This window comes from Agelaius tricolor, unplaced genomic scaffold (assembly GCF_023055355.1).
Source record: "Agelaius tricolor isolate 1412-34295 unplaced genomic scaffold, bAgeTri1.0.p SCAF_5, whole genome shotgun sequence".
Lineage (NCBI taxonomy): Eukaryota > Metazoa > Chordata > Aves > Passeriformes > Icteridae > Agelaius > Agelaius tricolor.
In genome coordinates, this window is record NW_027269265.1 from 10,029,300 (window position 1) to 10,042,038 (window position 12,739).

The window sequence follows — 12,739 nt, forward strand, 5'->3', positions numbered from 1 at the left end:
CTTTCAGTATATTTTTCTGAGGTTCTGGAATTCAGTAAGACAGGGAGTTCAAGTTCCTCAATTTAAACAGTTATTAAAGGATCTGCCTTCCCTGGATTTCCAGTTAATTTTTCTATTTGTCTAAATATTTTATACCCACCAGAGCCCATGGCAGTAAATTCTAGAATTAATTACATGGAAATGCAAAAAATCTCCTTTTGATTTAAAACTATCAGGTACCATTGCAGCTGTGGGGGGAATTGTGAGTAATAGTCAATGCACATTGTTTCAGATACTAGAAGCACCTGTCAGTACAGTTTGTCACTTTATCATTATTATTGGAGGAATTTAAGAGCATTAATCTGATCATTTCTAGATTAAAGTATTTCCACCTTAAGCTCAATGAAGAAATACAGTAAATTATGGTAACTGAAGTCTCATTCTGCTCAATGTTGGTGAGCACCTGGAGATCCAGCAAATCTTGACAAGCAGTCATGGCCTTTTTGCTTATGGAAGTAGCCCCCAAAAGCCACAAAGCTGAGTGGGATCAGGTTCACAGCCACAAAGATGCTGCTACTTTACAATACTTTTTTCTCTCCAGTGTGACATACTATTACCCTTTGAGAGGGAATCCTGAAGCTACTTACCTTAAACTTGTTCAAGTGACTTTGCAATGCTGCTGAAGCCTAAGTCAAACTATAAAATACAGCAGCTCCTTTTTAAATGTTAGTACTGTATGTATCCATCTGCAAACAAACATCATCACCCAGCAAGGCTGACTTGAAGGATGCTGAGCTTCCTCCAGGGCTGTTCTGTCCTGTATCACAGCAGCCCCCACCTGGTGGCAGCACAGTCACACACACAGACCCACACATGGGAGAAATAGCATTTAAAAATTCAAAAAATAATATGCCTGTTGCTTATGGGGAATGAATTCCTTTCTTTTTCTCATGCCTTTGTGTGTTGCCAAGTTTCCTTTTCCTACAGAAAGTCCCATCGTTAATAGACAAAAGCAAGATTTGAAATCCTGCCTGATCCACTTGCCCCTGAAGGTGTTTAACAGGAACACTTAATTGATGTACAACACTTGGCTGAGAAACACTCTTGTCTAAGCCACTTGAGATGCAATTTTTCTGTTAGACCTCTCTCACTAATCTAATTCCCAAGGATCACTAAAATGGGTCTAAGAAAGTAATGCTCTAATAAACCACTGAAATTGCCTGTTAGACAGTCATCCCTCTGTTTAATTATAACTTAAAGTAATTTCTTACTCAAAGCATCCCCTTTTTTTCCAAAAATCTGTCACTTCTTTATGGTGACCACAGATTCTCTGTCCTTCAGAGGATGACTGGATATTACATGACCTTCAAATCACTGAGTGAACAGTGAAAATGAATACTCTTCCATATATTGTTTCTGTATTGACGTATTTTGTGAATGCAATCACATACCTTTAATAACTAAATTTAGCTTTTACTAAGCATGAACACAAAGGAAGAGACAAAAACATTTTATTTAATTTCTGCGTTTTATTCTGAAACCACTAACCTCATTTTTAGGGCAAAAGATCTCCCAGGTAAAAGTAAGTTGAAAGGATGAAACAAAGTGCCATGAATCAGTAATTCAAAAGCATTCTTCTGCCATACAGGAAGATAAATCATGTTATGTTTTGCTGTACAAAAAAAATTAACAAAAAAATGGTATCCAGTATATGAAGATAAAGTTTGGATCAGAACATAATTTAGATAATCGGTTTCTTCTGACTTCTATTTCTTGGTTAAGGAAAACCCCAACTCCCTTTGTTGCATATTTTTTTAAGAACTAATAAAAAAGAAAACAGGAAAATGCAACTTGCAATTACAGGCAAAAAACAAAAGTAATGCCCCTAATTTCTGAGTTTTTAGACAGAAAATGAACAACTAAGCCTAGATTTGCTTCATCTTTCGTGTACCTTGTGATAAACCTGTTCAGAAGTACTATTAAAATGAAAATTGCATCCTGATTTACATCAGTTTCTTTTATGATTGAACTTGTCTGCTCTAGGCTAGCAAACCTCAGCTTTTTCAGAAACACAGGAACATTTTCCAAACTGTATTTCAATACACTTGTACTCATCTTAAGGAACAGTCTTGCAAAACATGCATACAAGACAGAACTAATTTTTAGACTAATAATACCTTATCCTCTGAAAGACTTCTAGAAATACTTAATCATTCAACAAAACAAGCTTGTGGAGCTGATAAACAAGATTTCCTCTTCCATGCTGCTTTTCAGACTCATCAATAATACACTGAGAATCCACCTAGCCAAAAGAAGCAAGATGAAAGTCAGAATGCATTCTTAATGTTTTCCTATATAACACAGCTAAGACAATGTCTTCAAGAATTCTGAGTGTTAAATCATACTGGAATTTCAATTACATGCCACACACTGCAACAAAAGAGCCAGGGCTACAAAATCTCATGGTTTGCCATTATTTTACAACAGTATTCCAAAGCATTACAGGCAGTATTTTATGATCTAAGATGTCCTGGTATTCTTTAGAGGCAGTGGAGAATATCCTGATTCAAGGCCTACACATTAGCTTGTTATAAAAGACAAACACCAGCAGAAGTGAGTACATTATCTTCCTAAATCCAAGGATAACTGGATTTGAAATATGAAAATAGAAACACTTTGACCTAAGGCAGTATATCACAACATATTCTAAAAAAATGCCTTTTAGAAATAAGTGCCTTTGGTTTGTTCTCTTGTCCCTCTTTTGAAGGGTGACCCAAAGCCCTCCTTTATGGGCTGCAGGGTGGGAGAGGCACAGGGAGGGTGTGTGTAGCACTTTTACTCCTGCACTCACTAATTCCTCACTCCCTTTTTAATTAAGAAACTCTACTTGCTCTTCAGGAAATCCAGTGGCCTGCAGAGGCCCTTACAGAAAGAAAGGTAAGATTTCTAATGGAGTAGGAAGCTGGGAGAGTTCTCTCATGAAACCCTCCTGGGTCTTGAGAAAACTGCCCTCCTGCCTGACCCCACCACATTTGTCCTAAAACAAGCCACATTTCTGTCTGCCTAGAAAGGAAAAGCCACCTCAAACCACAGCAACTCAAAACAAATGTAAATGTAAATGTAGCTACAGCTGCTTAATAGAAAGAATAGAAAATTTTAACTTCCAAAAATGTGAAGTTACCTTTACAATCTCTCTCACCTTAAAACCATGGAGAGTTCTGTTTAAAAATACTAAATGTTTATATAAACAAAATTTAAAAAGCAAGCCACCCAACAACTAAACAAACTCTACAAAAACAGGGTATCAACAGCCATAAGTGAGTACATAAATAAAAGTTTTTAGGCTTTAATTTAACCCTACAGTGCTTTTGGTATTTTCTAATTTAATAACCACAAAAGTTTTCCCTCTCAACACTCTTAACTAACTGTACTGGAGTACTCAGATGCCCCAAAAAATCAACCAACCAACAAAAAAACCCCACAAAAGCAAAACACCAAAAATAAAACAAAAACCAAATAAATGAAAAAACCAAACCAAACCAAAAGAAAAAATCCAAAAACAAAAACCCCACCCCCACAACAACTTTACAATTTATACCTTACCTGATTCCATTCATATGGCTTCTCATACCAGGTAGGATCAATTATGTCTCGAGGCTTTGATTTGCAGATTAAACTGAAATTACATAAATACAGCCTTGAGAAATACACTTGTATTTGGTTAATTACCAAGACAAAGGATTTTTTTAATATGAGATACAACCAGGTATTTACAAGGTGTCTGTGCTAAAGGGAATATTAAATTTCCCTCTTAATCTAGTCTGATTTTTCACTTCTCTGTACTTTGCCCATCCAGTGGAGTAAGTCAAAATAGAAATTTTCACAGGGATGTATCACATATCAGAATGTATCTTCTTCTAAGGAAGATTATGAGATTCTTTTTTTACAAAGCACTAGAATTTGCAACTGTAATTTATTCCTTACATTTTATGTATGCTTACTCACTAGAATGTATAATACAGCTATTTTTAGGGTATTTTGTTTTGCATGACAACTCAATTACTATAGATTGTCTGTCTGCTCCAGTTATTTCCTCAAGCTGTGCAAAGTACAACAGTAGTAGACATTAATTAATTCTGTCTAGATGTGTTTTTCAAAAACTCATTTTAGTCTTAAGTAGTGGTGACATGTTGTAAATACAATTAGCTTTTGAAAAATGGAAAACAGTTATGAAAGATTGTTTGAGCTAAATTTTTACCTATGTAATTGAATTAATAAATGTTTTTTTCCAAAACACAGAAAGTACAATTGGAAAAAAAAATCAAAACCAAGAAGGATTTTACGCAAGGGAAAAGAAGAAATCATTACAATAATCAGACTGTTTATTGCTTCAAATAAAAACACACAAGAATAATATAAAATAAAAATTTAATTTAAATTATCTGTGGGATGGTTGGAAGACAACCAATAAATGTACAAAAATTCCAAGAGAGAAAAGGCTACCACAGAAAGGTAGAAAATCCTGAAGACAAAAAGCCTGGGGCTGATGAGTGACCGAGTCAGGCAGTCGGCGCTGACTGAGCTGGGAACACATCAGTGCCCAGGACCTGTGCCAAGGTCTGACCCTTCCCCTCCCAGCTGGCTGCAGATGTCTGAACAATCAGCCCAGAATAGGTGCCCAAACTGCAGCATGTATTCACATGTCTGAACAAATAGCAGTGACATTTTAGTGCCTTCAATTTAGCATGTAAGTGTTGATGTCCCAGCGTGAGCTGTTACTGTCACAGTCACCTCCAGACAGGGGCTGTGGCTTTGCCTCTTTCTGCCTATCCACATTCCTTGATTTCTCCATTGCTTGTGCTCTTTTGATTTCATTTCTAGTGCCTCAAAAGGTAAGGCAGACTTGTTAATTTACTATGGAATGCACCCAAATTTTATTTGGAGTTTTGGAAATAGAAGTAAGGGTGTCTGCTTTTAACTTTAGGCAATTTAATAATTTTTTTTCCACAGATAAGAGAGCAAGTACTTTCAAAACCAAGGAACACCTGAAAAATCAGCATGAACAGCTGCTCTGATAATCATTCTGATAACCCTGGGTAAGAACAGGTTCTGATCTTTATCAGCACGATGAACTGCCTAACTCTGACATCATGCAGTTACTTGAGCAAAGCTCTATTGGCAAAAAAAAAAAGGTCTTATTTCTTACAGATGAAGTTGGTAAAAGTAATGTTATGGCCTCTGGACCAGAGCTCTTTTTAAGACAGTTTAGTAGAGAGCTAGGTCAGGATGAGAAAGTTCTCCTGATGATATAGACACAGCATTAAAATTCTGCTGAGTGTATAAACAAGGGAAGATTTTTCACATTACGCTCAGCAGCAACAGACAGAAGAAGCTGTTCTGGGATATTTCACTGCACTCCTTCTCCCAAAGTATGAGCTGAAAAATTTTCCAGGCTGGCTACACTGAATCACAATGGTCTTTTCAGAACCTGCTTCACTTCCAAGAAGAAGGGAGGAAAAAAGGCAGGTGGCCTTACTTCAGTTCCTAAATTTGCCTGAGACTTCCAATTCACTTGGCCAACACCTATTCTGCACAAGTCTGCTGAGGGAGGAAAGGCAGCACACATGATTCAAATTTAATGTACAGGAAGAAAGAATTCTTAATCTTTCTGCACTGTGATGCCGTAAGACTCCATTAGCTTTGTCCTGGGTGCAAAAAGAAGGATACATAGGAGGTGGTATCCTGTAGAACAGGTTTTACAGTCTAGGTTTTACAACTCTTAAGTGATTTGGCTTCCCTGAAGAACCAGTGCTTCCACAAGAAGTCTAAGGTTGTTTAGTATACTGCTTTATAAATAAACAAAATAAATGAAATGCATCATTAAATGAGAGCATATATTATTTTTCCAAAGCCTAACCTGAGCTATGCTTCAAGCAATCACTCATTTTTGCTGAGACTGTGAAACACAAGATCTTATTTCTACAAAATGATTACCATAGAAGCTTCTGTCGAATATCCTCCTGCAGCTGTGCCACTTGCTCCTGTCCAGAATGCAATGCTTGCTCACAGAGCAGCTTATTCATGGCTGTCCTCAGACTGTTTATCTGTAAAACACCAGTTACAGAATATAAAGCACTTTAAGCCAGCACAAGATCTGTATCACATTACACTGACATGAAGGTGGTCATGGCATCCACATCATTGAACTTCAATTGTAATAGTATTTCCAGAAATAAAAACATCTGAAGTTTCAGAAATGCTTCTTCCTGCAGCTGCCCCTCTGGTGGTCAGTGATGTTAATATCTCAGCTACCTGGTACCACAATTTTTAACGTTATTCAGATATGCCATAAGACATGCAGGCTACCACCTGCCTGGAGTTTTTCCAAAGCAGAATTCCTTCTGTGAAAGTTTCAAGCATTTTCTCTCTCTGTCCATAATTTTTCACAAACACAGCAGCTTGGTGTTACCACTCTGGCTAAGGCATCATGAATACAGCCAGCACACCCAAATCAGTGATTTCAGAAAATAACACCTCACAGATGTGTGCACCAGCATGTCCACTGTGTCCTTGGAGAGCCCTCAGGAACCACCCCAAGGACCTGCTTCACACACAGACCTAACCAGGGCATGTCCCTCACTGTCCCAGGCATGTGTCACACACAGCCACTGCCCTGCACAGGTTATGTACATACTTCCCTCTGACAGACCTCACTCTCTGAGCTGCAGAAGGCAGTAATGAGGAATTTGTTTGGCTGATCTGCTCTGAGATGCATCTCAACACAGATGACTTATCAGAGCTCTAAAATCAAACTGAAGCCTGCAAAGCAGCAGTGCTCTGCTTGTCAATAAAAGCCATGACAATCCTAAGAAGAAAACTAGTAAGCATTGACTTCCACTTAGTGCAAAATTGATGACTGTATTTTGAAAAGTGTGTAATATTCTAGAGTATCTTATTAGTTCTGAGTGTAGGGAGGGGGCAACTGCTTCTCCTGATAAAAATCTAAGATTATAAAAAGGGAGCACATTGAAAAATCCAGACAAACAAAACTGAAGAAAAACCCAACAAACAAACAAAACTACAAAAAACCCAAACCCCACAGTCCAAACAAGCTTTTTTATTAACACTAAGAGTAACAACCTCATATGCACTGACTTCTACTGAATTCCAACTATAGTGAAAATTCTTACTCAAGTTTTACCTCTTTTATGTCTTCCAGTCCAAAATGCACATCAAATGTCACCTCCATATCATTTGCAGGAAACAGTGGAGCCCCAGATATCTGACTCCAACCCAAACCACACAAAACACCAGTAAAATACTTCCCACTTTTATCAACTCTACATGAAAAAGAAAGAAAACAGTTCTCACCAAGAGATGAAGAAACGAAACTCTTATGAAGACAGCCTTAAATGAATTTGTCTAAGCCATGCAAAGGAAGACTTGAGTTTGAAAGAAGCTAATACAATTGAGAGGCATTCACACTCAGTCATACTGGTTTTTAAAATATACAGTGATGATACAAAACTGAAGCACTGGTTATAAAAACATATCCTCATAAAAGTTACCAAAAATCATACATAAGCAAAATAAAGGAAAGCAAGCTTCACTACTTTGAAATGAAAGTCTGCAAATACCAAAAATTCAAGAAAACACAACAGTGATGGCACTGACAGAGCTCAGCTTTTACAAAAAATTATGCAAGTTCCTCTCCTCATGTTGATTTAACATTGCCAGTTTAGCATTCCATCTTCCCAGGCTTCCAGCACAACTGGCAGGAGCTGTAATGCCTTATCATGGGAGGAGACTCTGCAGCGCCAATTCCTAAGTACATGAACAACTTATTTTACCTACATATTTTACTAAAACTCATAAAAAAACACTAGGAAGAGAATACATAAAATGCTAAAAGCAAATAAATAATACCTGTCAAAATTTTGTGAGGATCCTAAAGAAAATAATAAAAGAACCACCACTTTGAAATGCTCAAATACCTGAGTTCTATTGCAGGAGCAAACAGCATACTGAGGAGTGCAAGCAAGCCATGAATAGGAGGCATCAAAGATGTTTCCCCTAAAATCACAGACCCTGGCACCAAAAGAAAAAAAAATATCAAATAACTCTAAGGAGCATTTAACAAAAATGAAACCTCAAAAAGATGTAACACAGAATACAGTGAGATATTTACTCATAGAGCTACTCATATAAAACCAGCAGTCTAGAGAAACCATCCAAATGTTTTTATTAGGCATTACCAGCTGCAGTTACTGATATATCAGTGGCCACCAAGAGCTGCTGAAAGGGATCTTCTGCACCATCATGGACAACAATGGAGTTTATGCTCTCCTTATGTATGAAAACATTTCTGGGGAAGAAATATTTTCAACAATAAAAATCATAAAACTCATAAAAACATGTAAATAAAAGAACATTTTAAATTCACAACAAAAACTCAGAATAGCTGCTTACTGATAGCAGATTTAAATGACAGTTAATAAATAATCTCTCTCTGAGACAATAATGCACTTTAAAACTACTGTAAGATTTTAAATAGCAATAGCATGTGTATTAATGCAATTTAAGCTTGACTCCTTCAGTTTTTTCAACGAATAAAAATTCAGAAAAAATCTCTAGGAGTAACTAAGTGGTTTTTGCCTAGTTTATTTATTGAAAATAAAAGGTAAGAACATGACTATACTTCCCAATAAAAGTCTCCTCATACCTGAATTGGGATATTTTGGTCAGACTGTAGCATTTCAACTGGTAAGGACTGAATGGACCAAAAACTGTTACCTTCAAAAAAATGGAAAGGGAGACATTCTAGTTGGCCAGCACCTGGATCTCTTCAAATCTAAATGCTTTATAAATTAAAGCCAAACACATTTCAGCATGTACTGAGCAACACTGAGCTGCTAAACTGGTAATCCAACACTTCCATTTCACTCATCTAAAGCAAACTTTGCTTGCTGAGGCACCTAACTAAAATTATCTATTTTCACAGGTGCTGCAGACTCATGACTTCCCTCTTGCTTAAAAACACAAGTTCAGACTTCATAGATCACGAAGAAAATCAGGTAATTTTATTTACATGATGAGGTCTTTAATCTTGAAAATATCTCACTTTATGAAGTGGGCAGTTAAGCAGGATTACTCCTGGGGATAAATGGAGCATGATTAGGTAGGTGCTTGAAAGCCTGAAATTTTGTCACATCTGAAATGGAAAAATAATCAGAATGTAGATGAGGCCTAACTTGTAATCACAATGCAGAACAGGACACACATCTTCCTGTTTTATATTCCAACTTAGTAGTGACAAGATAGCTCAAGACACATTTCTGAGTTTGGCACTGGCATAGGAAAAGCATCATTACCATCAGTCACTGGAGTGTTCACTGATGCACCTATCCCAGCTGCTTACCTATCACCAGCTGATGAAGAATCAAACACTGTGTAGAGTAAAAACAATGTTTAGATTTTCTGAAAAACTGACAGAATTGTAAACTTGCTCTTTTGCTATGTAATGAAAACTACCATACAGGGAAACATTGCATTCAGCTGTTCAGTTTTATCTCTGTTCTGCCTGCATTCAAAGTGCTGCTTTATTAGAAAAGCAGGATCACTTAGCTCTCAGGCTGTACTTCAAAACTTTGTTCAAAGCTGCAGCAGACCAGCCTGAAACAGTGGTCACACTATGGCTTTCTACCAACAGAAAGCAGAATGAATGACATGCCCTATGAAATGTATCAGATAGAGCTTTGGTTTTTGAGGTACTTGCAGTCCTCATCTCCATTCGAACAATGTGAGAAGCAGGGTCATGTGATGACAGGCCAAAATCACCACTCAGGTTACCTTATGGGTGGGTGCATCAGATTTCTTCTCAGAAAAGCAGTTCAACAATCTTTCAATGAGATGCTTTTCTTCCTGTCTTGCAGATACAGGCATTTGCTCTTCTTCCTTTGCTCCATCCAAAAATAATTCCTTGAGCAAATCATGGCTTTGCTACAAAATAATGGAAGTGTTAAAAGCCTTGAACAATTATTTCTTCAAAAATTTTACAAGGAGGTCCTACACAAAGAAATACATACATACAAAGACAAAAAAACGTTCTGATGACCTTTCAGATTATATAAAACACCAAAATGAAGAGAGTTAAAACTATGAAGCAGTTACAGTTTTTCAGAGTTTCAAGTCAGACTGGAGCAGTTCAACTGAGGAAATCATTTCCCAGGAAAACCTATTTTGCAGAAGGGCTCTCAAAGCAGCAATGCTTTTGGCCCAATATGCATTATGCACACATACAAAAATACACTGCCCTATTCAAGTATTAACCTTGTCAAGCTGCAGCTCAGCTTCACATGACAGCCAGAAGTGCAACAAATCAGAGCAAGCCAGGCAGCAGCAGCAGCAGCAGCTCAGTGAGGACATACCTGTGACTCGTGTGACTCCTCAGCCAGCTCAGCGTGGCGCTCCTCGACGAGCACATCCCGAATGTTCACCAGGCCCCAGCGGCCCGAGTGCCGGAACACGTCCACGTGCAGGACGCCGTGCACCAGGGAATAAACCTCCACCAGCAGGGTGCAGCCACTCACCAGAGAGGCAAATCTCTGGCTGGCACTGCAGCTCCACGGCTCCCCACACACCAGGGATCTGGCAGAGGGACACATCTTGCAGATCTTGAACTCTAAAGCCTAGAGCAGAAACATGGGAAGCAGCGTGACTAGAGAACCAGCAAGGAAATATTTCACTCTCTCAGCAACTTAACTCCTACAACTGCTGTAAAGCTACTGGCATAATTCCTGCTCCATCAATGCCAACACTGACAGCTCGTATCTCTTCAATATAGTACAGAGTTGCTAAGGAAGCAGAGCAAACAGTGCATAAAGGACAATTTGGTAGTAATTCACTATTCACAATGAAATCTTAGGAGAACAGAGATGTCTTCTCTGGAAAAAACTTTAGTCTACAACTGTTTCCAACTAAGGTAACAGAAAACTTGGTAAGATCACTACAGCTCCTCTGTTCCTGGCAGGGAAGAGTAATTAAGTTCCCATGTCCATAGTCACTACCTGCAATTATGTCTTTGAATGAATTTACAGCAGAAACCCTGTGGTTTTTTCTAGCTAGTCATTAGAAGATCAGGCCTGAAGCAGAAATACATTTCCATTTAGTATGTGTGCAGAAAATACAAAAAAGGACGCTTCTTGCCAAAATTAATTTTTTACATCAATTACCAAAGAAAACCAAACAAAATTAGCCCTGTCAAGATCTAATCTTATTTCTGCTGGTCCATTTATCATTTTCACCACTAAATGCTTCTAAAAATATGACACAATTGTTTCTACTAGCTTAAAAATATCTGAGTGAGCACTGAAAAATTGAATTACAATTAAAGTATAGTTACTTTCTTTGTAAATATAGCTCAAGAGAATTATTTCTCTGAAAAATTAGCTATGAAATCCCTCTAATTTGTGTCAAAAGATCACTAGATCTATAACACTCATATGTAATCATCAAGAGAATCCTGTCTGAAAAGATCCCAGGAAAACCAGCAGTTCAGAGAACAGCAAAGCAGCATGAAGAAAACCCACAGCTTTACAAAATTAGAATTTCTTTACAATTAAACACAAGATAGTTCAATTACACACAAGAATTTCTGCTCTGTAAATAAACACACCTCTGGAATTTTATTAGTGAAGGTGATTTGAAGGTACCTCCATCAGCAAAATATGTGTTATTTAAGTATTATTCTGAAAAGCATCCTGACTTGAAGTTCACTCCTGTTTGCCAAGCCAGACACAAAAATATCCAGCAAGCCACAGCCAACAGCATCACCCCTACCTGGAAAGGAAGCCCTTGAAGACACCTTGGAATCTCTTTCAGTTTATTTAAAGGCACTTCGGATCTATTGCCATAATCCACAAAAAAAACCTGGAAGAAGAATCAAGAGTATCTGCAAGGATTCCACAATGTTTAAAGTGCTACATTTAGTAGCAAGAAAAGTCACAACTTGAGTTTAAAAATTACAGCGCAACACAAATGTTATCAAGTCACATGGAAGCAAATTCAAAATCTATAAAGCATGCAAATGAAGTCATGTCAAAAAGAACATGTCAAATTCTATCACATCTATTATTGGATCCCTTGGCATAAATATCTGCTTGTAACACAAATAATCCACTAAATCTAGAAAAGGCAAGGTTCTCTGAAAGACTCCAAATCCTCTCCCCACATTCAGATCTGTGTAACTTTACTCCTTCAGTGAGAGATACTACCAACAACTGCTTTTAGCTAAGCAAATGTGAACATGTATTCAGTGACTGTTTATAAATTCAAATGAGAAAGTGATGAGATTGGCACTACTATTCACTCATTTTTCATGACTTTAAATAATGACAATATTCAGTATTAACTCTATAGTGGTGACACCCAGACAGGTTAAGAAATAAAAATAATTCAAAGGCCAATCTTAAAAAAAAATTTAAAATCTGTCCTAAACCTGCTGAAAAATATTGGCCTGAAAAATCAATACCAGTCTTGGACTGTGGCACTAATTTCCATTACTCGTATCAGCACAAAGAGCCAAAACATTCAGATTAATTTGTTGATGATACAGAACTCAGCAGCATAAACACCATTCCAAAAAAAAAGCCACGTTTTCAGATTCACTGGAGGTTTTAGTCCTTATTTTACTTCATTCTGCAAGAGCTTCTCAATTTAATACTAAAAATTCCTATGTTCTGAAAAAGAAACAAGTTCACGT

At 37.4% G+C, this 12,739-nt stretch overlaps 1 protein-coding gene across 1 annotated transcript in view; it reads right to left on the reverse strand.

Moving 5' to 3' along the window:
* Positions 1 to 1,473: 1,473 nt before the first annotated feature.
* The window catches only part of TDRD9 (tudor domain containing 9), a 61,975-nt gene continuing 50,709 nt past the window's right edge, over positions 1,474 to 12,739 (reverse strand). Inside the window, exons 27-36 of the mRNA XM_071426332.1 lie at positions 11,818 to 11,907; positions 10,407 to 10,667; positions 9,829 to 9,978; positions 8,702 to 8,772; positions 8,235 to 8,344; positions 7,974 to 8,067; positions 7,181 to 7,319; positions 5,974 to 6,083; positions 3,583 to 3,655; positions 1,474 to 2,281 (exon numbers count right to left, since the gene is read on the reverse strand). Coding sequence (XP_071282433.1) covers positions 2,186 to 2,281; positions 3,583 to 3,655; positions 5,974 to 6,083; positions 7,181 to 7,319; positions 7,974 to 8,067; positions 8,235 to 8,344; positions 8,702 to 8,772; positions 9,829 to 9,978; positions 10,407 to 10,667; positions 11,818 to 11,907 — 1,194 coding nt within the window. The 3' untranslated portion in view covers positions 1,474 to 2,185. The remainder of the gene's footprint in view (positions 2,282 to 3,582; positions 3,656 to 5,973; positions 6,084 to 7,180; positions 7,320 to 7,973; positions 8,068 to 8,234; positions 8,345 to 8,701; positions 8,773 to 9,828; positions 9,979 to 10,406; positions 10,668 to 11,817; positions 11,908 to 12,739) is intronic.